This window comes from Staurois parvus, unplaced genomic scaffold (assembly GCF_062004578.1).
Source record: "Staurois parvus isolate SC_StPar_1 unplaced genomic scaffold, SC_StPar_1.0 ptg000390l, whole genome shotgun sequence".
Classification (NCBI taxonomy): domain Eukaryota; kingdom Metazoa; phylum Chordata; class Amphibia; order Anura; family Ranidae; genus Staurois; species Staurois parvus.
The window spans coordinates 8,644,794-8,672,048 of NW_028318186.1; the positions used below are offsets into that span (position 1 = coordinate 8,644,794).

At 40.6% G+C, this 27,255-nt stretch overlaps 1 protein-coding gene across 2 annotated transcripts in view; it reads left to right on the forward strand.

The window, feature by feature from the left end:
- The window catches only part of RUNX2 (RUNX family transcription factor 2), a 292,530-nt gene that overhangs the window by 179,716 nt on the left and 85,559 nt on the right, over positions 1-27,255 (forward strand). For both annotated transcript variants that reach the window (XM_089686062.1, XM_089686063.1), the window contains exons 4-5: positions 13,594-13,750; positions 27,013-27,117. In XM_089686062.1, coding sequence (XP_089542188.1) covers positions 13,594-13,750; positions 27,013-27,117 — 262 coding nt within the window. The remainder of the gene's footprint in view (positions 1-13,593; positions 13,751-27,012; positions 27,118-27,255) is intronic.

Genomic DNA, 27,255 nt, shown 5'->3' on the forward strand with positions numbered 1-27,255 from the left:
TACTAGAAACTTTTGTAAAAAAAGCTTATGTAAATCATACTTAATAACTGGTGCTGTAAACTTATAATTGAGTTGTTTGCGCTAGTGCAGATCTCAAACGCATGCCACGTTAAACAATGTAAAAACAAAAAAGGAAACATATTCTTACCCTATTTCATCATGTAAAATAAATAACTAAATAAATAAATATATATATATATATATAATAAGGAGTTTATGAATAATATTAGCTTTGTGTATAGACTAAAAAAAACTATCATCAACGTAACGTAACCTTTCGCTGTATTAGTTCAGCGACTATTATTCCCTATAAAATAAAATGTAAAGTAGCTGTTAAATGGTTGACATTTTGAATGTAACACAGTAACAGATTCTGACCATATTTTATGTGAACATAAATCTTGAACTCTTTTTGCACCTGTTAATAGTTTTTTTTTCTTCTTTTTAAGAAAGAAACCAACCCAGATGGTAGAGATATAGTGTTAGCCCTGAACCCGGCTTTAAGGTCACTACCAGCTTATTCAGCATTATTGTATGATATGTTCTCTTGATACATTAAAATTTTGGTTTGTTTCTCGAGGTGAGATTTGAGTGTAAAGGTGAAGATAAGATGGAGTAGGAGAAGTCGTTGCTCTGCTGATTCCTATCTAGGTTTCAGGGCACTTTGCACACCATGTATGAGGCTTCCTACCATATCAGTCTGAATTTTCATCACCGATTTAATGTTGTGGTTGCCTGTGGAAAAGACTATGGAAATATTAGTGGCAACTCTAAAGCTGACCATACATATAGCAATTTAGTAGACCAGCCAAACATCCACTTCCAGTTTTATCGAAGACATAAAATAGTGGTTTTCATTAACCACGAGCCGTTCTGATTAAAATTTCTCCAATCGCTTTCAACAAAATTTTTGTTTATTCCATGTCAATTCAATCTTTCAGTAAATTGTATTGAAGCTGATTCATTACCCAGTTCTGACTTCATGATCAACTTCATTCTGGTGGTTGATTGAGCCCATGGGTGGTAGTGGGGGGGTGGACAGGAGGGGCGGTTGCCCTGGGCACGGTGGGATTATGGGGGATTTTGGTGGAAGGGGTGAATTGGAGGGAGGGGGGATTTGTATAGGAGGGGGGATCTGGGGGGTGCTAGTAGGGATTATTGGGGGATTTGTGCTAGGAGGGGAAATTTGGAGGGGGGATTTATGCTCAGACGGTAAATTTGAGGGTTAGAAGATTGTGCTAGTTGGGGGGATTTGGGGAGAGAGAAGATTTGAGGTGGGAGGGGGGATTTGTACTGAAAGAGGCGCAATTTTTAGTTGGGGGGGGGGGATTTTGGCTTGCAAAGGGAATTTATGCTTCGGGGATAAGTGTGAAGATTAGTGCTAACATTTTTTTGAAGGGGAGGGAGGGGATTTTTGCTGACACATAATGCTTATACATTTTGAGGGAGAACACCGTTTGGCATCTTCTCCCTGGGCACCGGATGACCTTGTCCCAGCACTGGGTGGTAGGTTGTTTAGTTTTGCTATTTCTTTTGATGGTATTTACAATTTTAGAAGTGGCAGAAATTGACTGAAAATTGTTAGTGTACGGCCAGATTATTTTTACTTAAAGTGAGAGAGGCTTCTTCCTCTTCCTCCTCTTCTTTCCTTTTCATAATATATAAAAAATTGTATGCTTTGACCCCAGTTGAATGACTCACATCTGACTTCCGCCATTTACCAAGCTCCTCTCCCAGAATTCTCATCCAACATATTGATGCTTCAAATGTTACTTTGTATGACTATTTTATTTCATTGTAACTGTTGCATGCTGCTAAATAAATAATATAAAAAAAAGATAAAAAAAAAGTGATAGAGGCCATAGAGTGGCCATAGATCCCAGAGTGGCCATAGTTGGCCTGATAAATGCAGGTAATGCCGCACATTCCTGTATGGCTTTAGGCAAGCTGAGTGTGTTAACAGTCCTAGTATTAGAATTAGTACTCCGTAATGTGTTATATTGTACTGGAAGCTGCAGATGATTGGTGATTGTTCTCCTTTTTCCGTAGAGAAGAGAAGGATTCTGGTACTTTGCACATCTGTATGTTGCCTTTATATGGTAGAAAGGCCATAGTGGGTCCCAGTATAGACAATCCAGTCTCTCTTTCCTAATGAGAAACCTGACCATTGATGGGGCACCCGTATTTACAGACAGATGTTTTGTTGATTAGAATGAAAGATCTTGAGGGTTAGGGACTGATGTGAATGTAATATATATGTAAAGCGCTGCGTAAATTGATGGCGCTATATAAGTACCTGAAATAAATAAAATAAATAAATAAATCTTTAAATGCCCCCTTTCGGTGATGGAGGTGATTTACTAAACATAACTTACTGTGCCCCAGAACTTCTACTGATTATAATTAAAAAATAATGTCTACTTAATTACTGATATGTCTGCATTAAGTGGGTTCTTTGAAGAGTTAGTGTAATAACACTGATTGATAAGTTGGGCTAGGTTTAGACAGGCATTTAAAGTCACTGCTCCTATGCAAAGGGATTCAAGTTTGGATCACTTTTCAGAGGTTATTGACAGGTGCGTCACTGCATGTTTTAACCCCATTTTTGCTGAGCAAATTTGCTCCAAACGCTTGCACTGCACTTAGTTGCATATAGTAGGACATTTGCAGGGCTTCCCCATTCACGTAAATGTGTTGGGTTTGGCAAGTTTCCTCCCTCTGATTGTGACTTGCTGGGTAATTTTTGCCATGGACGCACATTTTTAACATCCCTCAATCGTTACTCTAAACAAAGCTTTACTATACTACCTGTGTACCATAAGGGCCTATTTATAAAGATCAGAATGTTTACCTCTCCGTTGTATGTTGCACTTTGCCACTATTTCTCCAGACTTTTGAGTTAGTTATCCACTTTGTGAATACAATGTGCCTTTTTTTTGTTCTGATGCAGAATACTTAGTGCCATGAGAACCTTACAGTGTTACTAAACCCCAGACCCTGCATTCACTATATCCAGTCTTCCACATTACACACAACATGAAAATGCAAATGTTTTAGTAAATATAAACTGCTAAAAACCTTTTCTCATCAGCAGTTTGAGCAGTCTCATGACTTTTATCAGTGTTCAGTTGAGCACTGGTTAAAGCTTATAGGAGGAGTTTATATTCTCTTCTGACTATCCTATGAGGCTGCATGACCCCTGACCCTCTGGACAGTGTCGATTGGCCCCTATAACTGGCTCCTTGCTGTGAAGGCCAGTTTTAGACTGGGGCAGTGGCTGTGTTTTGTACAGTGCTGATTAGCCCTGTGCTGATTATATACACCCTCCTACCCCCCCCCCCGAAAAAAAAACCAAACCTCTAGCAATACACACCAAACTGAGCATGTGCAGAGTGCCTCCTAGGGCTCTGTAATATCAGCATATGGATTGGGGACTGTGGAAGAAGGAAAAGATCAGAGAAGTCGGGATCAAACAGCCTTTTTACACAGTGCAGAGGATTAACCCCTTAGGTTCCACAGTGAGTAAAACAAGCATGCTTTACTGAATATACAGACTGATTTTACTGTTGTGGGTTTAGTAACTCCTAACTCCTAGATTGTAAGCTCGAAAGAGCAGGGCCCTCGATCTCCTCATGTTTTGCATTGTATTGGTATTGTTCTGTCACATGTTCTGTCCCCCTTTGTAATGTACAGCGCTGAGCGAACTATTGGCGCTTTATAAATACTGTATAATAATAATAATAGTAACACTTTAATTCATATGGCAGCAGAGAATTCACAATGTGCACCTGTGCACGTTCCTTGTTCTCAGACCCTGCTGTCAGACTGCTAGATTCTTCATAAAGTTAAAGCTGCCATACATGGCTTGCATTTCACTTGATTCATGCTGAATCAATCCAGTTTTGTTAAAGGAGGTGGAATATTGTTTGTCAAACAGCGACAGCATCCAGCTGGCGGTCAGACTGCATTTGCTGGCCTGAGAGATTCATCCATTTGTTCAGCATGGATGGATGAATCTGCTAGATCTCTTTTGGTCAGCTCAACGAAAGAAATCTATGTCTGTATGGTTTGCTTTACAGTCAAGTAAACTGATGTATAGCAATGACTAAGTTATCTCAGAAACAACAGCTACAAAGACAGAACAAAGTCCTACATGCACTTCTTTGTTCTTGAGGGACAGGAGCAACAAATAAAATGGGTTGTGCACCCTCAAAATGCATTGGATATCTCCTCTGACCGCTAATAATTTCTGCTGGATTTGATACAATCCAATAGCACTCTCATACTTTACAAACTATTTTGGCTGTTCATGGAACCCCTAAAGATACCCCAGCTGGTAGCAATCTGCTGGTAAGAATTGTCACCAAGCCCATTTTCCACCATCAGTGGGTCCCGCACTCCGCCAGCACTCCATTTATGACAAAGTGACAGTGTCGCTAAACACTCCTGACCCACTAATTGACATCTGTAGAGATCTCCCTCTGCTTCTCCATCTGTTGCTGCAGCAAAACTCCCATGTGTAAGCTCTATTTTGGATGGTGTCAAAGCTTACACACTGGAGATAATGTTCCCTCCTCAGTCATTGGCGGCTAGGCTGAGCCTCGCATCATGGAAGAAGGTCACATGCTCCCTCATAACCTGAAATCACTGGGCATTGTTCAACCATGGCAAAGGAGGAAGAAGGGGCAGGTGAGTATGAGGGAGGGCTTTAAAGAGACCCTGTCACTTTGCCCTGAATGTCTTTGATTGTAAGCTCTAATGAGCAGGGCCCTCTTAATCCTCCTGTATTCATTTGTATTGTAATTTTACTGTCAGCCCTTATGTTGTAAAGCACTGTGTAAGCTGTTGACGCTATATAAATCCTGTATAATAATAATAATAATAATAAAAATAAGGTGACAAGGTCTCTTTGTAGGGAAAGTATAGAATTGTAGATTTTGCAGTCATATTTGGTGTCATTTTTACAATTGCCCTGCTTTACATTAGTGTACTATACAGTATATACACATTTTTAAAGTTTCAATCTGCTGGCTAAGTGCTCTTAGCTGCAATCACATGGGCTTCCTGGATAACAGTTGCTGAAATAAAAGATCAGCCATGCAGAGGAGCTATTGTTTTAAACAGTCAAACCTGACACATAGACTTCCATTGAAAAGATGCAATAGAAGCAGTAAAAAAAATCGAGAGGAGCAGTAAAGCACAGTCACTGTGTAGCACTAGCACTGTTTAATTGGGCAACTATGTGGAAAATGAGGTTTAACCCCCCTAGTGGTCTGATTATGTCAGTATTTCTGTGCTCAAAGCGGTAAATTTTTTTGCATGGAAAAATGTCGTTTTTTATTTTAGGCCTGTAATTTTTAGGAATAACTCACTGAAATCTGTCCAAACAAGAGTCTAGTAAACATCCCGGGTATGATAAAATTTGAAACACGAAATCATAAATTATAATTTAATAAATAATCATAAAAAATAATAATATAATAATAATAATACATTTAATTCAATAATGTAATCAAACTAAAAATACTGAAATTTGAAATAGAGCGCCAAGTTTGCACATCACTGAGCAAAGTCGCAAAATCGTTTTCAGTGTCTGATGAGGAATTTCCCCACAAATCATTATCACTCAATTCTGCAAGTGGTTCTGATTTACTATCGCTGTTCTCTAGCTGGTCTAAAACCGCTTTTGACCTAAAGGGACGCTTTTTGGACGCAATGGACTTTTCTCAGTTTCCAGACAGAAAGAACAGTAAAAATGCAGACAGGGGACAGGGCAAAGCACTCGGGACAAAATGTATGTGAAATGGTTTGATACAGTAATCTTATACTATTTAGTGTATTTAGTGAATGTCACTTTTTAAAATTTTTTAATTTCCCGCCGGTTCCGTTCCCCGTCCCATACATACCGACGCTCGCAGGGAACGGAACCCAGAAGACGGACGCCGGCATCGGCCAGAGGAGATGGCCAGTGACGCTGCAGGGGGGACATCGCGGGAGCGAAGGACAAGGTAAGTGCAGGAGGGATCCCTGAGCAACGTTGCAGGGTAATCCCGAATGTAGCTCGGGGTTACCACTTTTGGTACTGAAACTTTACCCCGAGCTACACTCGGGAATACCACCAGGGGGGTTAATGTTGATAAATGTAAGGTTCTGCACTTGGGGGCTAAGAATATGCATGCATCATACATACTAGGGGGGGTATAACTGGGGGAATCAATGGTGGAGAAGGATCTGGGGGTTCTGGTAGATCACAAGCTTAATAATGGCATGCAATGCCAAGCTGCAGTTTCTAAAGTGAGCAAAATCCTCCCTTGTATTAAAAGAGGTATAGACTCCAGAGAGGGAGATATCATATTACCCCCCCGGTACAAATCATTAGTAAGACCTCATCTGGAATATGCAGTTCAGTTTTGGGCACCAATTCACAAAAAGAACATTGGGGAACTGGAGAAAGTATAGAGAAGGGCAACCAAACTGATAAGAGGCATGGAGGAGATCAGTTATGAGGAAAGATTAGAGGAACTGAATTTATTCTCTCTTGAGAAGAGGAGATTAAGGGGGGATATGATCAACATGTATAATACATAAGGGGGGATATGATCAACATGTATAAATACATCAGTGGTTTATATAGTGAACTCGATGTAGAGCTATTCACCCTGAGGTCATCACAGAGGACAAGGGAGCACTCTTTACGTCTGGAGGAAAAGAAATTTAATCTCCAAACATAGAAAGGTTTCTTCACAGTAAGAGCTGTGAAAATGTGGAATAGACTCCCTCAAGAGTTGGTTCTGGCCAGCTCAGTGGATTGCTTCAAAAAAGTCCTGGATTCTTTCTTAGATACACAGAATATAACTGGATACTAACATTTATAGGTAAAGTTGATCCAGGGAATATCCGATTGCCTCTCAGGGGATCAGGAAGGAATGTTTTCCCCTGCAGGAGCAAATTGGATCATGCTTTGCTGGGTTTTTGCCTTCCTCTGGATCAACTGTGGGTGTAGGATTATAACTTTTGTTTTTTAATGGTTGAACTGGATGGACTTTTGTCTTTTTTCAGCCAGACTAACTATGTTACTAAGAAGCAGAGCCTGTAATGAGTAAATATTGTAGCTCCCGCTAACATAATAATTGCATTTTCTACATGGTAAGTACACGTGTGAAACATGAAGACACGCAGGCAGCCAGCAGGTGGCACAGTCTGCAAGGTGTAGCCTTTGTGAAGAGCCTTCCTTACAGATGTACTAAAAATAGACCTGAGGTCAGAAGAGGACATAGCACCTCCCCTCAGCTAGAATGGACAGCATTGCCCAACATCTTGACTGGTGGTTTAAAGCAGTGCGCCTCAAAAGATGAAAGGAGAAGTTTGGTTTCATAAAAAAACAAAAGTACATACTGACTTCTATGCTGCAGCCTTGGTGTGATGCTGCAGCTTTGGTGTGATGCTGCAGATGTTCCACACTGGCTTTGAACTCCCCCTAAGCCACACCCCTGATGCATTTTGCCCTGCCTACCAGGGGCTTAATCATAGTCCTCAGAGAAACTCTACGATTCAGCCCCGGTGTGCGGGGTAAAATGTATCAGGGGCGTGACTTAGGAGGAATTCAAGGCTGAGGCCGTACACATTCCCCTCCACCTGCTGAGCTAGTAGTGTGCAGTGTCCAGGGGTGGACTGACCATTTGGAAACTCGGGCACTGCCCGAGGGCCCGGGGTCAGTAGGGGGCCCCATGAGATGCCCCTGGTACCTTTTTCATAAGCTTTTTTAAGTTTTGGCAAGGACACAGGGGCCCCATGATCCCCTATTGCCCGGGGGCCCCATGAGTTGTCAGTCCGCCCCTGGCAGTGTCTCTTTTCCACTCATGGTTCACCGCTTTCTGGAACAGGCCTAAAACAACCTGCACCCTTACATTGCTGTGAGAAACCAGATTTCTTTTTTTACCAGCACAGCACCTTGAGCGGCACTATTAGTGGTTACTGGGGACTGGAGGAATAATGAATCCTATATAGAATGCGAAGTGTAGTACGGGAATAGGTGGGCCTTGGTTGTGCCAGGGAGTGACAGCCTGTAATGAGATGGAAGAGGTGGAATGAAAAGGTGGTGGCACTCGGAGGAAGCATAGACAGTGACCTTGTGGATATCCCCTACTGCACGGATGTCAATCTGGCGGCCATCCAGCTGTTGCCAAACTGCAAGTCCCATGAGGTATTGCAAGATTAACAGTTACAAGCATGACTCCCAAAGCCAGAGGCATGATGGGACTTGTAGTTTTGCAACAGCTAGAGGGCCACCAGTTTGACACCCCTGCCCTAATACTTCCACATGGTAACTTTTTTGTGGTGAATATACTGCGTTTTATTGCTTTGTTTTAGCTTCTCTTTTGCTGCCTCTTATGAAGAGGAACCCAACTTAGTATAGGGACAAAATTAGTACATGGAGTGCATGTTCGTGGCTATGCCATTGATAAGGTTACATAGTTACATAGTTTGTCTGGTTGAAAAAAGACAAAAGTCCATCCAGTTCAACCATAGAGAAAGAAAAAAAAAAGTTATAATCCTATACCCACAGTTGATCCAGAGGAAGGCAAAAAAACCCAGCAAAGCATGATCCAATTTGCTCCTGCTGGGAAAAAAATTCCTTCCTGATACCCCAAATTCCATCCTGATCCCCCGAGGTTCAGGAGGGCAGTATTTTCAATATGAAACATAATCTCAAAACTTATCTTAAAAAGTATTATTTGATTGAAAAAGTAGTTGATGCTTGGAATAGACTTCCAGCTGAGGTAGTGAGTCAGTCAACATTAAGTAAATTTAAAGCGGAACTCCATGAATGATCTTTATTGTATACTTACATTGGTCCAACCTGGCACATGTAAGTATGCATATCATGCATAAGCTGACAATCACTGTAGAAGTCGGCACTACTACAGTGATCGCCACACTCTTCCAGGTCCTATTTCAAGCGGCTTACCTTCTGCACACTGAACATAGGGGGGTGTCACTCGTTTGGCACTGTCACCATGATTAGAACATTTCAATGTATACAAGGCGTTTTTAAAGGGGAAGTCATTTTTCATCGCTTAAAGTAAAAAAGAAAAAATCCTTTAAATATCATGCCTGGGGGGTCCCCAGAAACTACCTGCAATGTTACACATCTGTACAATGTATAGAACTTGATGACATTTTAATTTAAAAAAATAACAGCGTGAGGTCCCCCCCCATTCCAGACCAGACACTTTAGGTCTGGTAGGAAGGTTAGGATGGAGGGACTCCACAGTAAAAATATATTTTTTTAAAGTTTGTGGGGTTCCCCCTAAAAGATACTAGGCACTTTAGGCCTGGTAGGACTTTTAAGGGGAACCCCACCCCCAAAGGATGGAGAGAAAAGCATGGGGTCCCTTCCTAAATTTCTGCCAGATCCTTGATTTGAGCATAGGCCTGCCCCAGTACTCCTCTGAAGAGCCCTCAGCCCTGTTGTCAGCAATGGGCTGGTAGTTGGGAGAACTTATGCGAACATTATTATGCCATGAACACTCCTAGGCAGGCTGTATTTGCATGCCGGCCACCCTAGGTAATGCCCACATGTGATGCTGAGCCTCCAAGATCGGTAGAATTGACATCCAATCAATGAAAGAGGCGGGGACAGTAGGGCTGGGGTGGAAAGAGCTAGATTATGCTGGCCGTCTTCCAACTACAGGCAGGCTCTATATGACTTGTTGCAGCTTTTAATGCAAACTGTAAGAAGCTCACAGTGTGCAGTGAAATCAGAGTAAGCCATTTCAGTACAGGAAAGGGGCCTGTACAACTGCAAGACAGAAGGGAAGGCTACAGTTCAGCTTTAAATTCTGCATCCTCAGCATTTCTTTAGACTTGAAATTAGCTGTAAGCAACATCTAGATCTGGATGTATATGTCCAATGTATTGATTGCTCATTTTCCATTTCTGTCAGATTATACATCATCAGTAAAGGTTTTATGAGATGGATTTTAGTATTTCGGGCTGCCCCAGTGTGAAACATTCGGTGACACCGGTATGCGATTATGCAACTCTAAGAGGAGAGGAGACTTCTGGGCACCTCCTTGAATTATGTAATGGTGGTTTGTTCTAAGCAGGGCAGCAGACTCGGCTATGAGAAGGGATGTGTGCCCACACACCTCAGTAGGGTATTCTCACTCTAAGTAGGTTACAGATGATGGGGAGCTGAATTAGAAGAGAGCCATGTCATGCTGTGTAGGTGTGAATCCTTTCATTAGTCATTTTGAGTCAGACCGAGATCTGATCAGGAGATTTAGATGCGGCTTGTTTGGTACAAAGTTTGCAGTGCAGATATTTGCACATAATACATTTCGGTTTGTCGAATTTTTTATATTATATTAGTGGCATGAGGTTGAACACTACATTCAATTCGAATGTATCTGTACATTCAGTCATATCCAACTCTCAGCAATTCTATGGGTCAGCTCTCTGGTCACCATGAATGATACGCTTGTAAGACTTTTTTCCATAGAGTTTCTTGGCAAGGTATATGACCAGGCCTTACCTCAATCCTCCCCAATGGCTCAGCTAAGGAATGGCATACAGAATGCGATGCCTTTATTTTATATTTGCATTGCAGTTATCACGTGTCTTTTGCAGTGATGCACATTATTTGTTGACAGTGAGGTGAAATGGTATAGTCCAAATAAAATATGCATATGTCATGTCAAGATGACCTGGTATACTCCAAGGAGGTTCAGTCCCATCTCAGCCACTAGAATACCAATTGCCAGTGTCCAAAGGGACGGGAATCACATTTGGTTGTTCCAGCACCATTTCAAAGCTACACCCAGTTTCAGACGCTCAGCCAGGTCCCAGCAGGTGTTCATACTTGAAGCACCAGCTATCAGTAATAGCCGTGGTCCAGCACTAGACCCAGGAGAAAACCTGCTACAGAACCCTCCATGAGAGTTCTCCATAGCACAAAGCAAGGTGACCAACCGTTAGCTGATTAAATGGTCAGTCCAAGGATGATATTGTAAGAGGTGCAAGGGAACCTCTTGCTAGCTCAGTGAGGGATTTAATTTGCCCCAGTCTGGACAAACCTGATCACTGCCACTTAGATGCAAACAGTGCTCAGTGCAATCGCATTTTTCCGCTACATTCTGGTACCTTTCATTGTTCCAATTTACATTTGGCTTTAATAATAATAAATAATAAAAGCCTATACTTTTAAAATACAGCAGGGATCTCTCTTACTAACAAGCCGAGGTCACGTTGAGTTAACGGACAATAAAATTAATAACAAAATATAATTTGCAAAATGTGCCCAATTTGCTTGCCTAATGCAGTGTTTAACGTTTCTCAAACAGCGTGGATTTTCATTAACAATGAGTTTATTAAAATATATTACTTAACATATGCCAGTTTTATAGTGTTTGCTCATTTTTATGTGAATGTTCAGCTATTTTCTGCCAGGCTGAATTCATTTTTATAAATTATGAATGTTTTTGGTATTGTTAAAATATATGCAAACTATAAAAATATCAGCATTATCCTTTCACTGTTCTTGTTTCAGCTTATATAGCAGTTATAAAGCTGCATGGAACATCGATCTGTGAATAAAAAAGTACTTTTGGAGAAACATGACAATTCTTGGTATGGATAGATAGACAGACAGATAGATAAATAGATAGATAGACAGACAGATAGATAAATAGATAGACAGACAGACAGACAGACAGACAGACAGACAGACAGACAGACAGATAGATAGATAGATAGATTTGCCATCCAAATTAATCATAGGCTGCATTCAAACCTCACTCTGGTTTAAGGCACATGTATCTTCCTGGTGAAATCAAATGAGACACATAAAGATTCTTATGTGTTAACATGTGATTGTGTGATTCAATGTATGTTAGCTTTGTTGTCGCATGAGTTGCAATTCACTCTGCATTGTTTGTCAACCTGTGGGAAAAATGTATGTCAAAATACGTACATGTGTGTCTACAAAATGTGTTAACATGTTTTCATTCATTTCAGTGGAAATAGATTTGCGTTCAAACACATAGGTGTGAATCCAGCCTAAATGATGAAGAGAATAACTAATGCAGGCCATACACGGTTCTAATTCCAAATGATTTTTCGTCCGAAAATAGAAACATTGTTCGTTCTGTAATCCGATGTTGCCACCAATGATTTTGAAAATCAGTCTTTTTTCACGAATTTTCCAGCATAAACAAAATGAGGAGGAACCACGAAAATCGGCCGATGCCATTGCCCCACTAACAGTGCGAAAATTGGCCGATTATTCTTTCGGACGAAAAATCGGCCGATTTTCGAAACAATGTATGGCCTGCATAAGGCATCCTGCAGATGGTCTGTGGAGAGAATTGGTGACATTCCGTCCTGTTGATAACCCACAACTTGGCCACATCAATAGGCAACTAGCTATAGCAGAGTCTTGTTAAAATATGCTGAGACTATAGGTGGCCAACTGTTGAAGCTCATAAGTGAGATCCTTTCACCGTATATGAAAGGTGACATGATAAGGTGAATTGTTCACATATAACTGTTAATGATAGTAGTGGATCAACAATTTCAGAAGCTTAACAGAACTTTATTAATTAGGCCAGTTACATAAAGAGAGCAGCGTGTTTCCGTTATGCACTAGTGACATTGACAGAGTTGCCCCTGACTTAGGCCAGATTTATTTTTTATTTTTTCGTAGAGTAGGGAATAGTAAAGACCACTCTCATCTCTTTTTTGTTGTTGCCTATGTCCAATCAGAGATAGGTACCTTGACTTCTTATCTCAATATAAAGTAAGAGGACATCTGTTATAAGCAAGGATATCCCCTCTTAGACAGTTGCCATGTAAAGAGATTCCTCTATTGGAAGATTTACTCCTGTTTTGGTGGCAATTCAAAAATGTTGGATTTCCCATACCTTTCTGTACTGGATATAGTGGTCAGCAGGACCAATAGAGAGAGTCGAACTCCCCAGTGGGGACAAAGACAGGAATATAAAACTAAAGCAGCCCATGGAGTATGCAATTTCCTTTCCTTGCACCAAGGGCAGAACACAGTGACCCAATATTCAATCCATCTATGTCTGGCTTAAAGCTCAAAAAATGGATTGGAAAAACGCTAGTTATAGACCGCAAATAGAAGTTTTAAAGTATAACTAAAGGAAAAACTTTTTTTTCATTTTGGATAGAGTAAGGGGAGGTTATAACCCTTGTCAATTTATTTTTTGCCTTTAAAAGGATAGTGTAGGTTAGATTTTTTGTTCAGCAATATAAAACTTGCATGGGTTCTTACCCTTCCACATTTTTGCTAAACTTTTAAAAAAATTGAGCTTCACATTCACTTGAAGGAAGTCCTACTTCAGTAGTAAAATTGTTAAAAACAAAGGTTAGGTGTGATCAGTCTACAACATGAGGAACATTTCAAGGGGCAAAATTCCAAGGACAAATCACAGTCAATATTTGGGACTCCGACACAGGGACACTTGAAAGGTGTACTAATTTGATGTTGCTGGTCCTACTATGAACTGTCCACTTTGAATGCCCCTTTAAAGTGGTTTCCCATTAACTCCTTGCATTGTGCTTGTACAGGTGGTTGCCCTGGGAGAGGTGCCGGATGGTTCTGTGGTTACTGTGATGGCTGGGAATGATGAAAACTACTCTGCGGAACTCAGGAACGCTTCTGCCGTCATGAAAAATCAAGTGGCAAGGTTTAACGACCTGAGATTTGTGGGCAGAAGTGGAAGAGGTAAGAAGTTTGATTACAAAATGACCAATCCTGCATAGAATTCTATGGTTCATTTGTTCTTTAACCACTTCCCGACCGGCCGTTGTATATAAACGGCCGGACGGTGGCAGTACAGGGTCGGGTGGCCGTTTATGAATGGCCTCCCCGCACCCTGCTTGTGCGCGCTCCCTGGGAGCGCGCAGCACCGCGATCCGGTGCCCGCTGTGTCCTCCGGACACAGTGAAACACCGATCGTCGGACGGGACCTCTGTACGAGGTCCCGATCATGTGATCACTGATTGGCCAATCAGTGATCACATGCAAAGTAGTAAGCAAGATGTCACTTGTGACATCATTGCTTACTATGTGTGAAATCTGTGAATGATCACAGAGGTCACATGGTACAAGGCTATTCACAACAGCCTTGTACCATGTGACAAGCTGTGACCAATCACAGCTCACTCAGTATTTCTCAATGAGTGCAGGAATGCACACAGAGAGAAAGAGAAATGATTGCTTTTACATCCTATATGGGTATAAAAGCAATCAGTAAAAAAAAAAAAATCTTCATCACCCCCCACAAGTAGTACAGTGTCACCATGGTGACACTGTACTGCTAGGGTGACAGTATGTAAAAAAAAATAAAAAATAAAAAATAATAATATAAAAAAATAAAATAAAAATAAAAAAAAATGTTTAAAAATTATAATTTTTGGTTATAAACTAATTTTTTTTTTTAGTTTTTTTGCTTAAAAGATAACGGAATACATTTTGGCCAAGATTTATGATGAAATATTATTTATTTGTAAAATTTTATAAAAAAAAACACTTTTGTTCAAAATATTTGGACTTTTTCATTACATAGCAAAAAAAATAAAAACCCCAGTGGTGAATAAATACCACCAAAATAAAGCTTTATCTGTCTCAAAAAATGGTAAAAAATTAATTTGGGTACAGTGTTGCATGACCGCGCAATTGTCATTCAAAGTGTGATAGCGCTGAAAGCTGAAAATTGCCCTGGTCAGGAAGGGGGTAAAAGTGTCCGGTCTGGAAGTGGTTAAAGAAAACCTTTAGGGCCCACACATATGTGTCTGCACATGTAACACACATCAACACAATTACACCTACCCATTTAATTTCTACAGGCCCATAATGAGGTTCAAAGCACAAAAAATTTACTTAACTCATGTTTGGCCATCACAGCAAAGTATAAAACACGTTTTTTCACATCTATGTGCTGTGGTGGGTTGAAGGATTGGGTGTGTTTTTTACTGCATTAAAATGCATTCAGAATTCTTTAGCAATTTATAGCATGGCCCATATTGTATAACGCTTTACATCACATGTTATTGTCCATGAAGACAAAAGTCAATGAGCCTGGCAATTTACAAGTAATGTTGTGAATGCAGCCATAGCCTTACTTAAAATATTGAACTGAACCCCCCGTAAGATTAGTGGACCCTTTAAAGTATCACATTGTAACAGTTCCTATATTTCCCTCCTCATAGCACCTGTCAAAATTGGAGATAGATATGGCGGAAGCAGTTACTCCTCCTATCCTGTGTGATCTAACTCCGAGCTGGGCTAACCTGTCAATAGGCTGTCAGTATTTAATTTTTGCCATAGCAGCACTATAAGGAAGGGGACAGGGGCACAATCTGATACCTTATGGTACACTCTGTACTGCAAAAGGTTCAGTTTAACATCTTTAGTAGATATATAGCATTTTTCTTTTAAAAGGGAATGCTTAGTAGTGTGTTTCTTATAAAAGATGGATTGAGTTACCCTCTAAGACAATTATTGGGGAACTCTACCATCATTCTGTCACCCCAACCCCATTCTGGGGCTGCACTTGCTGCTCCCAAATAATATTCCCACTCTTCTTGTTGCTTAAGGACAGACATCTCACCACCAAAACCTTTAATCAACATCAGAAATCCTAAAGCCCCATATACACAATGAGAATATCGGATGAATGATCGTCTGAGCTGATTAAACGAAAATCGTACAATCTGGTATCGTACGAGAAAAATTTTTATGCTTGTCCCTTCGAATAATTTCATATGAAAGCTGTGTGCTAACGATCAGATTATTGTATGATCGATTTAGAAGCAGTATTTTTTGTACAATTTTCTGATTGTGTGTACCAGGCTTTACATGTTGGCTTCCTCAAACATCTAGCAAAGACCTGATATATGAATACCCATTGACGTGTTCATAGGTAACCCTTTGTTTAGTGTTTAACACTGAACTCCAGGCAAATACAATCATTTTATGCAGCACAACTGAGACTGGGAGGGGGAGGGTCATTACTTTGTACCAACCAGACTAAGTTTATATGCACATGTGCTGACAAGGAGATTGCTGAAAGGAGGAGAGATTAGAGCTATTAGTCTGCTGTTGTTCCTTTACTATCCAGTCACATGTTAGGGGTTTGGGGTGACCTTGCTGTACTGCTTTGTTTCAGTAGAGAAAAATTCAGTCACCGGCCTGTTTTTTCTTCTTAGCAGGGCTATCTACAGTTGCAAGAAAAAGTATGTGAACCCCTTGGGATTACGTGGAGTTTTGCATGAATTGGGCATAAAATGTGCTCTGAACGTCATCTAAGTCACAACAATAGAAGAACACAGTCTGCTGAACATAATACTACACAAACATTAGATGTTGCCATGGTTTAATTGCACATAACATGTAAACATTCACAGTGCAGGGAGGAAAAAGTATGTGAGGCCCTAGCTTAATGACTTCTCTCAGAGCTAATTGGAGCGAGCCAACCTTGACTCCAATCAGTGTGATGATATTGGATGTGTTGCTGACAGCTGTCCTGCCCTTAAAAAACACATACCTGTTTTGGGTTTACTGGTTTCAAGAAGCACTGTCTGATGTGAACCATGACTCGCAGAAAAGAGCTCTCAGAAGACCTACGATCAAGAATTGTTGACTTGCATGAAGCTGGAAAGGGTTACAAAAGTATCTCCAAAAGCCTTGATGTTCATGTGTCCACAGTAAGACAGACTGTCTACAAATGGAGAAAGTTTAGCACTGTTGCTACTCTCCCTAGGCGTGGTCGTCCTGTAAAAATGGCTGCAAGAGCACAGCGCAGAATGCTGCATGAGGTAAAGAAGAATCCCAGAGTGTCAGCTAAGGACCTACAGAAATCTCTGGCACATGCTAACATTTTTGTTGACACATCTACAATAAGGAAAACATTAAACAAGAATGGAGTACATGGGAGGACACCACGGAGGAAGCCATTGCTGTCCAACAAGAATATTGCAGCACGTTTGAAGTTTGCAAAAGAGCACCTGGATGTTCCACAGCACTACTGGCAAAATATACTGTGGACAGATGAAACCAAGATTGAGTTGTTTGGGAAGAACACACAACACTATGTGTGGAGAAAAAAAGGCACAGCACACCAACATCAAAACCTCATCCCCACTGTAAAACATGGCGGAGGGAGCATCATGGTTTGGGGCTGCTTTGCTGCCTCAGTGCCTGGACGGATTGTTGTCATTGATGGGAAAATGAATTCCAGAGTTTATCAAGACATTTTGTAGGAAAACGTACGACCATCTGTCCGCCAACTGAAGCTCCGCAGAGGATGGGTGATGCAACAGGACAATGACCCAAAGCATACAAGTAATTCAACAAAACAATGGCTGCAACAGCACAGAATACGCCTTCTGGAGTGGCCCAGTCAGAGTCCTGACCTCAACCCGATTGAAATGCTGTGGCATGACCTTAAGAGAGCGATTCACACCAGACATCTCAAGAATATTGCTACACTGAAACAGTTTTGTGAAGAGGAGTGGTCTAAAATTACTCCAGATCGTTGTGCAGGTCTGATCTGCAACTACAGGAAACGTTTGGTTGAGGTTATTGCTGCCAAAGGAGGGTCAACCAGTTATTAGGTCCAAAGGTTCACATACTTTTTCCTCCCTGCACTGTGAATGTTTACATGTTATGTGCAATTAAACCATGGCAACATCTAATGTTTGTGTAGTATTATGTTCAGCAGACTGTGTTCTTCTATTGTTGTGACTTAGATGACGTTCAGAGCACATTTTATGCCCAATTCATGCAAAACTCCACGTAATCCCAAGGGGTTCACATACTTTTTCTTGCAACTGTAGATCACAAGACTGACTGAACAGAATTACAAATCTGTGACAGTAAAAAAAGAACCATTATATGTATTTCAGCTGTGTATGTAGCTGTGTGTAAGTCATTTGGATTAAAAACAATACATACCTTTTTTCAGACCTCTGTGCTTACTTAATGTGTAAAACCCTGATTGTGTCCCAGTGGCCCATCCCTGTCCTGAATTAGTTGACATTACTCCCTCTGCCTGAAGGCCAGTCCTCTAATAATCTATGCGTGGTGGACCTTGAGTCCATACTGCTATGTGGAATGGGATAAACATGTGCAGATTATTAAATCCCATTGTGCAGATGACATTTTACAGTAACTTCCTGATGGATTTACATATGAAGGAGTCTCTCATACACATCAAACGTTTAGCAATACCACAACACTGCTTTTGAAACATAATGCTGTTGTTTATTATATGAAAATATTTGCAGTAAATGTATTGTTGCATGAATGTTGGTATCAAAACTGCCCTTACTCAGTGAAAACTTTCACTGCATTTGATACTTTGAAAAACAATTGAAAGTGAATGTAGCACACTTGAAAACGTCACGTAAATGACCTAATCCTGACAATAACCGAATCCTTTCACTCCTAACCCTCAACATCAGCTTAACACTAAACTTAACACTGTAACCCCTAATGCTCAACATCAGCCTAACTTTGTCACTCCTAATTGATAACATTAGCCTCAACCTTACCCTTTAATCCCTAATCGTTAGCATTGACCTCAAGTCATCCCTTCAAACCACAACCATTAACATAAGCCTAACACTTAGTCTCATCCTAACCCTTTAACCCCTAATTCAGTCTTTTTCAACCTTTTTACCCCAGAGGAACTCTTGGAACAATATTCAGTTTTCAGGTAACACCTGCTAAAATTAATTTGTTAGGGTCCTTGGAAATTTTGCCTCTTACATCGATGGTGGTTACAATGCCTCCCTTACAAACAGCTAAAAAGATCACTGGTGTCATGCCAATGGGTCTGCCAAATGGTTTGGACCCCAAGCTATGCAGGCACCTTCAGATAGGAGGTCAATCAGCCACATCTCAAGAAACCCCTGACAACCTCTGAACAAACCCTAGGATTCCACAGGTTGAGAATGGCTGCCCTAATTCTTAAAAGTGGCCTAACACTTAATCTTAACGTTACCCTCAGCTCCTAACAACTAACCTCGACTCCTAACAGTTAATTTAACTTGACAATTATTCTAACCATTAATGGCAGGCTGAACTAAACCTCAGCCTAACCACTAAGCTTAAACCTTACTATGTACCACCTTTCAGTAGCAGTTGGGCAAGAATCCTGAAGTCAAAGAAAGTTGCTCCCGAGTGATTAATTCAGAAAGGGGCACAGAAAAGGTTCCACAATTCCCATTTCTTTGTTCAGTGTGCAATAGGGACATTTTCACAATGGCGTGTCACAGAGCAATGGATATCCTTACCTCTGCATGATGATACAGAGACATGGTAGAAAACACAAAAGGAAGTTAAGTGTATTTTAAAAATTTATATCAAGACTTGTAGAAGTCAGGAAGCTAAACTTACTTTCAGTTGGAGGTTCCCTTCAAACAGTCATTCAGGGAGGCAAGTCTGTTGTCAGATTAGAAATTTGGGATCTTCTTTTCGAAGGTCCAAACTCCAAAGTTGTCATTTCCATCCCCAAATCACTATTCTATACACAGTACAAGTATATAGAAATCAGGTGTCCAAAAATCTAGTAAACATGCTTGTTCCAGATCATTTCTTCTGCTAACATTGTACAGAAGATAAGGTTAGAGGTTCTACAGTGTGCACCTCCACAAAACAAGTCAGCAACTAGAGCAATAGAAAGAATGGACACTGCTCCAGCCTTCTTTTCGGTCAGACTTACCAGAGCCAAGTACATGCACTTGAGCTATTCTCCAACCCCTGTTATTCAACATTGATGTGCAATTGCACCGGACTTACACATCAGTTCTTTCTTCTGTCAGAGAGTTTTTAATAGAGAGGTCCAATACATACCTTTTTGCCACATTGCCCACAGCCTGGTGAAGGGGAGTGTTTGGCTGCATCATCTGTCTTTTGCCATCCTGGTGTCATATGTAAACAACAATAAAGGATTTTGAACGCTAAAGAATTGTTTGATTCTCTCTTTTTTGTTTTCATGTGGACTCCTCAGTTTGGGTGACCCGTTTTTTCTTTTTTGGGGGGGTGCATATTTTTTTGAGAGCTGGCAAATTCAACCCAGTAGGCATTCCTTGTTATAGATTGGGAATATGTTCCCAGCTCATCACCTGTCATCTTTCTTTGGAGGTTTTTATTACTGTCTGTGCCCCATTTAAGGAGATTCACTCTCTCTAATTGTCCTGATCACCAATATCACTGGGAATGAAAGTGAGTGAAAATCCACAATTTTGAGTTGCCACAAGAACAGGAATAGAGGGGAAATCTTCCATAGTGTCATTTGTTCTAATAACAACTGTCTAACAGGGTTTTTTCTTCACTTTGGAAAGATATTTTCTCACTTCCTGTTAAGTTTACAGGACAGGAAATCAAGGGAAGTCTCCCTTATAAGACACAGATAGCATAAAAAAAAAAAACTGACCGCACTTTTAACTCTGCCATACTCTATTCAAAAGTAAAAGAAAATGTTTTGGCTCTCCACTTACTACATTAATGCTCCATGAAGGATGTTACACTTTCCAGAGAGCAATAAACTTGTTTTTATACAACGGATATTATAGAACTGCTCATGCAAGTATCTTGGAGCATACATATGTCTACCCTGACCTATCAAACACTTACAAAAATGAAATTTCCCCTTCAGATTGTGACACTGATTGAGATCTGACCTTTGACTCCAGCTCCGAAGCTCCTATAAAGAAGGAAATGTGTTCTTTACTAAAGCTTATGAGCCCAATTTATCTTAGGGACTTAAAAGAAAAACAAAGGACTTTCTGCACACTGCTGTATCGACTCAACTTTGGCTAGCTTCCCAAGCAGCGATTTTAATATTTGAAAAGAAAAAAGAGGGAAAAGGGGCAGACGTAACTGCTAGCGAGCTTTTCACGCATGGTAGATGAAGAAAGGCTCTTTTGATGGAGGGTAATTATGTCCAAACAGCAATGACCCCCCCTCCTCTTTTGATTCCTATGATCTTAACGGGAGGAAAAACAGGATTTTTTCCCCCCTTCTGCTCTTTGAAGCCGATTGGAGTTTGCGGAAGAGTGAAGATTCTTCCTCTCTGTCTGCTGGGGACATGGGCCTGTACATGCCTGCTTATACATGAGTGCACTTCTTACTCTGAGGGATGAGACCCTGTCCCAGAGCAAGGCGCAGTGACTTAATGGCTGATGAAAATATAGAATGCTTGCAGTGGCTCTTCTAGATGACCTGACGAGGTGCTGCTTTCATATCTGTAAAAAACAAATGTGAAAAATCAGCAATAATACTACTATTGTCCTGTAGAGAAGATAATGTGGGAAGCTCAGAATTGGCCGGGAGGAAGTCGCTGTGTATCACCAGGCTGGCAGCAGCGGGAGGCTCATGTTGGGAGACAGCTCCTTTAACTAGGAACAGAAGCATCTTCATACATCAGCCCGGCCTGGGACCGCTGACTGTTTGTTGAGTCAACGTTTCCCGCCCACATCTTCCTGTGTTAAAACAGTTTGCAGAAGTCTCTGTGTGACAGGAATAACCGTTATACATCTCAACAGATTACAACTGTCAGGGAGTCCAGCCTGAGTTTATTTCATCCAGCCAAACGGTCATTGCTTTGGTGCTGAGCAATAAATGAATGGAGATGAACTGGGTGGCATCGCTGGCAGTGGCACAACTTCGTTCCGAGCTGCCACGAGCCATACACATAGATATTTGTGGCTGCATGCTTTCATACTCATTGAAAGTGATCGGCCACACACCCCTGTGTTCGGTCCGTGGTTGCATGTTCGAATCTAATGAATGTTCGACCGTGAACTTCGAACTTAATGCAAGACTATGGGACTTGAACTTGTAAATTCAAAAGTGCCCATTTTGAAGGCTTATATGCAAGTTATTGGCCATAAAAGGGGGTATGGGGACTCGGGTACTGCCCTGAATCAGTGAAAAAGTTTTTTGCAAAAACTGCCATTTTTAAAGGGGCAGTCATTTTTCATTGCCTAAAGTAAAACAAAATGAAAAAATCCTTTCAATATCATGCCTTGGGGATCCCCGTAAACTACCTTCAAAGTTGAACATCTGTACATTGTATAGAACCTGCTGCAGCAGAATTGACATTTTTTTTTTTAAATTACATTTTTATAGAAACAAAAACAGAGTGGCCCCCCAAACCATACCAGACCCTTTAGGTCTGGTAGGAAGGTTAGAAGGGACCCCAACAGTATTTTTTTTTTTTTTTTAAGTGCGTGGGGTTCCTCCTAAAAGCTATACCAAGCCCTTTAAGCCTGTTAGGGCTTTTAAAGGGAACCCCATCTCCTAAAAATGGGGGGGGGGAGTGCATGGAGTTCCCTCTAAAAGCCATATTATTATTATACAGGATTTATATAGCGCCAACAGTTTGCTCTGTGCTTTACATTATATTGGGAGACAAAACAGCAACAATACAGTTCAATACAAGAGGGAAAGGAGGAAAAGGAGGGCCCTGCTCCTTGGAGCTTGCAATCTAGGAGAGCCATATCTCCTAGGCTCTTTAGGCCTGGTAGGACTTTTAAGGGGAACCCCACCCCCCAAAAATGGGGGGGAAAAGCATATGGTCTCCCCTAAATTCCTACCAGACCCTTGATCCGAGCACAGGTCTGGCTGGGCAGGAAAGGGGGGGGGGGCGATTGAGCTCCCCCCTCCCGTGGTTTATCAGGCCATGTGCCCTTGGTATTGAGACAGTGTCCCTGTGGTTGTGGGGGTCTGCAGGCAGAGGGGCCCTTTAGCATCAGGGTTCTCCTTAAAATAAGGGGGCACCCTGATGCTCCCCCCCCTTGTGAATGAATAAGGGGTACTTGTACCCCTACCCATTCACTAAAGGGTTAAATATAGAAAAAATAAAGGCTTGAGATGTTTGAAAAACTCCTTTAATTGAACAAAAAAACCCCAATTAATTAAAAAAAAGTCAAAAAAGCAAAAAAAAAATGGTTCCATTGATGTAATCCATGCTCATTGATTATAAGTGAAATCTCCTTGTAATACAATTATAATGTAAGTTTATCTGAGGCTGGGCCTAACTGTAAGATCACATTTAGATGTTTGTGTTTGTTGAATTTGTGTTGTAAACTTGTGTTTTGTGCTTTATTTTTTTTTTAATCCTTTTTTTTAAATTAAAGATTATCAGAGATTTATAAATAATCAAGACAAAATAAAACAGACATGTCATGTTGTATTTTTTTTATCATAAATTAATGGCAAAAAGGCTAAGTAAAGGATGTCTTGTTCCATGAAATTGGCGTATATTTTCTAGTTGTAGTATATTTTATCTTTTGTCTAACATGTCATAACAATGTTTAAGTCAAGAGAGGAGACAGGGATTGCGAGAAAGGCTAGCCATACACAAGTTGAATTTTTTTCAAATGTTCGTATGGAAATTATGAAACATTGCACATGAAATAGTAACATAAGTGACTCAACAAATTTAGATAGAAAGCCCAATTCCAGGAAACTTAAAAGTTATGTCTTGCAGTGGGGCTGTACCATCAGTGCAAGGGTTAATAACTTGTTTAGGTCTAGGAGACATAAAAAAGCAGATCTAATTACCTGGTTTGCCGATCTTGTTAGACCACTCCCGCAGTGTCTTCTCCCCATGCTCCAGCGGTCTAAGGTCCTGATGTCATTGAGACCAATACAAGGTCCACAGCTTTGCATTGGATTTGATGACACCCAGGAACTGTCCACCATCACAGCATTGGGGAGCGCCATCTGCTGGGGGAAAGGTGGATCACGTAAGTAAAAGTGTTTGTCCCCTAGACTAAAAAAGTAGTTAGTACTTGGCACAACCCCGCTGCAAGAGATAGTTTTGAATGTATAACTAAAGGGAACATTTTTTTTTTAGTTTTTGATAAAGTGGAGAGGGATTAGAATGCTTGTCAGTGTTTATTGCTGTCTGTATCCCCGTTAAGGAGATTCACCCTCTCTCTTTGTCCTGTTTACCATTTCAGTGAAAGTGAAAGTAAAAGAAAATACCAAATTTTGGGTTGTCCCCTGAAAAGTAATAGAGGGGACATCTTCCAATGGGGACACTAGTTCTGGTGACCTGAGGGTCCCCAAGGAATTCCTTTAATTTGCAGGGATCTCACTTCCTGTTTGATTATGAGACAGGAAGCGAAGGTAAATCTCCTCAATGGGACACAACTTGACATAAAGGTTCAAGCTTTTGTATATTTAAGAAGTTTTGCAGGTTGTGCCAAGACTTCCAGACAAATATGAATTTTTAAAATAGTATTTATGCGTTTTGAAAAATGGAGCTCTTGAAAGAGATATTTTCTTTCTGCATGTTTTTATTTCTGCCAGTAAAGGAGTTCCTGTTGTGTCATAAGGGTAACAACCATGACAGAATCCATGTCTCTGCAGAAGCAGGGTTGCCACTTTAGTACTGGCAGGTTGCTGGTTGACTGTTGGCATATGGGTGTAACCAGCCTATTGTGCAGCCTTCAGCTTCCGTGCCACCCAGTGGTAGGACATGTATGTGAGAGCTGTGCACAGCATATGGCTTTCTTTGGCATAATAAAGTTAGTTAATAAAAAAATACATTCTCTTAGCATTGTGAAATTTTATGTGCATTGCTAATTACAGTTTAATTATACTTTCAATTATTGTCTTCTTAAACCTGGCACTATTTTTTGGAGCAAGGGGTTTTAAGCACCAGCAATTTTAGTACATGAATTCTGAGCGCCATTAACTTGTACATATGTAATATATATTGCCATTACACAACTGCAATAGAAAACTATTATAAAAAAAAAATCTAAACCCTAAAACCATTGCCCAACTCCTAAATCGACCCTTAACTTGAGCCCAACCCTAAACCTAACTCTAACCCCTAGAACAGGGGTAGGCAACCTGCGGCTCTCCAGCTGTTGCAGGACTACAAGTTCCATCATGCCTCTGCAAGTCATAGCTGTAACTGTCAATTTTGCAATGTCTCGTGGGAAATGTAGTTCCACAACAGCTAGAAAGCCGCAGGTTGCCTACCCCTGCCCTAGAATAAGCAGTGAACCAGTGAATCTCATCCTTCCTTCTAAAGCTAATCCTTGCCATCAGACTGATCCTTACCTTCAATGTAACCAACCTAACCCTTAAACTTACCAAACTCTCAATCTTAACCTCAGTTCTACATTTAACCCTAAGCCTGATCCTTCCTCTCAAAGCTATTCCTTACACTCAGCCTGATCCTAAACCTTAGTCTAAGTCTAATCTTAGTCTAACCAACGTAAGCCCTAAACCTTAGTCTAACCAACGTAAGGATCAAATGATCCTTAACCTGAGCCTATCACCTAAACTGAACTCTCAATCCTAACCTCAGCTTTACAATTACCAATGAGACTTATTCTTCTTCCTAAAACTAACTGTTACTCTCAGCCTTATCCTAAACTTCAGCCCAATAAACTCCTATACCCACCCTTAACCCATACCTTCCAACTGTCCCTGATTTCGAGGGACTGTCCCTGATTTGGAACTAAGTCCCTCTGTCCCTCTTTCTTCCTCATTTGTCCCTCATTTTGGTCTGATCTATATAGTTGTGTATAAAATGCACTTTTTATCTTTCAAAAAGTGTTTCACAGTGCTAATCCTCTCATCCAAATTGCTGCATTTGTAAATTTCAAAAGCCAGTATAAAAGAATAGTAGTGGTAAAAAAAGCACTTAACTAATCTTTTTTTTGTATAATTCACCTTTAAGGGGGGTGTGTCCTATGCCTACATACATTTGCTAATAGGTGTCCCTTGTTTCCGTCTCAAAAAGTTGGGCGGTATGTTAACCTGAACCCATCACCTAAATGGAACTCTAAAACTCAACCTCACCTCTACAAGTAGACCTAAACCTCAATCTTACTTTACCTTCAGTTTGACCTAAAACCTCAACCTAACTCATAATTTCAAACTCTAAACACAAGATATATACCTCAGTTAATCCCTAATGCTAACCCATAACCTAATTCTTACCCCTAAACTTGACCTTAAACCTCAAGCTCAGGTGTAATGTAAAAACAAATTAGCCATGCACATACAGTTCACAAATTACTGGCACTGAGCACTTCAGTTGTCAAATGCAACTGAAGTGCTCAGTACAAACATGTACCTAGGAATCCAGTCTTGGAGCAGCTTCTAGGTTTTGGTTATTCAGCATCTTTCAAAGGAAAATATTTATAATAAAATACAATACATTCATCCACATTTATTAAAAAAGAACTTTTAATAAAGAGCAACTTTACAGGGATTGACAAATCTGGGGCATTTATTCATTTTCGGTTGAGGCTTTATAAAGAATATGTATTTTATTCCTTTGTATTCACCAAGTAGTCCTCATTTGTGGAGGAATAAGGCTGGCTAGACAGGCTGTGTACCCTGGTTTATTGGTTAACGGCACAGTTCCTCGTCTCTTTGCATCCAGAGTTGGGTTCTGAATGTGATGGGGTTTGTTGAAAAGAGTCATGGAATGGTGAAATATGGCAAATATCGGGGTTTATGTTTAAAGCTTGGCTAACGAGTTGGCTAATGAGTAGTACATGTGTAACTAAGACCAGTAGACCTCATATAAGTGAATGTCAAGACTTAATGCATATGGGTTATAAGTGAATACACATATTGTTTGTAATTATGTTGCAGTCCCTTTACGCATTAATAGCTACAAACAATGACTCCTCTTTTCAGGATGTATAGGGCATTATCATTGCTTTTATACAAGTAACCATCCATTGACAGTGTGTAGAGGTCTCTAGCTCATACATTGACATGAGTATACTGTAAGAAGAGAATTGCATGTGGAAATTGCAGAGGGCGGGAGTACCTCTCGCTTTGTCAGCGTACGGGGTCTGCTTGGACTTCCAGTTCCGTGGTGCATGGGGGGTGCACCAAAATACCAGTAAACAGCCATGCTCCTGAATAACTATAAGGTTCACTATGTTAAGAGACAATTATTTAACTCCTGATCCTTTATCTGCCTTTTGCAGGTAAAAGTTTTACATTAACAATCACGGTGTTTACAAACCCACCTCAAGTTGCCACCTACCACCGAGCCATAAAAGTGACGGTCGACGGACCAAGGGAACCAAGGCGTAAGTACCATTCTTTTCTATACTGCTAAACTCTAATTGGTTGGTCTCTGGGAACCTAATTTCCTCTTCTCCAAGATCTGTTTCACCTCCTGCTCTACTGTGACAGACCTCATATTGCTGAAGGTGGTGTCCTCCATG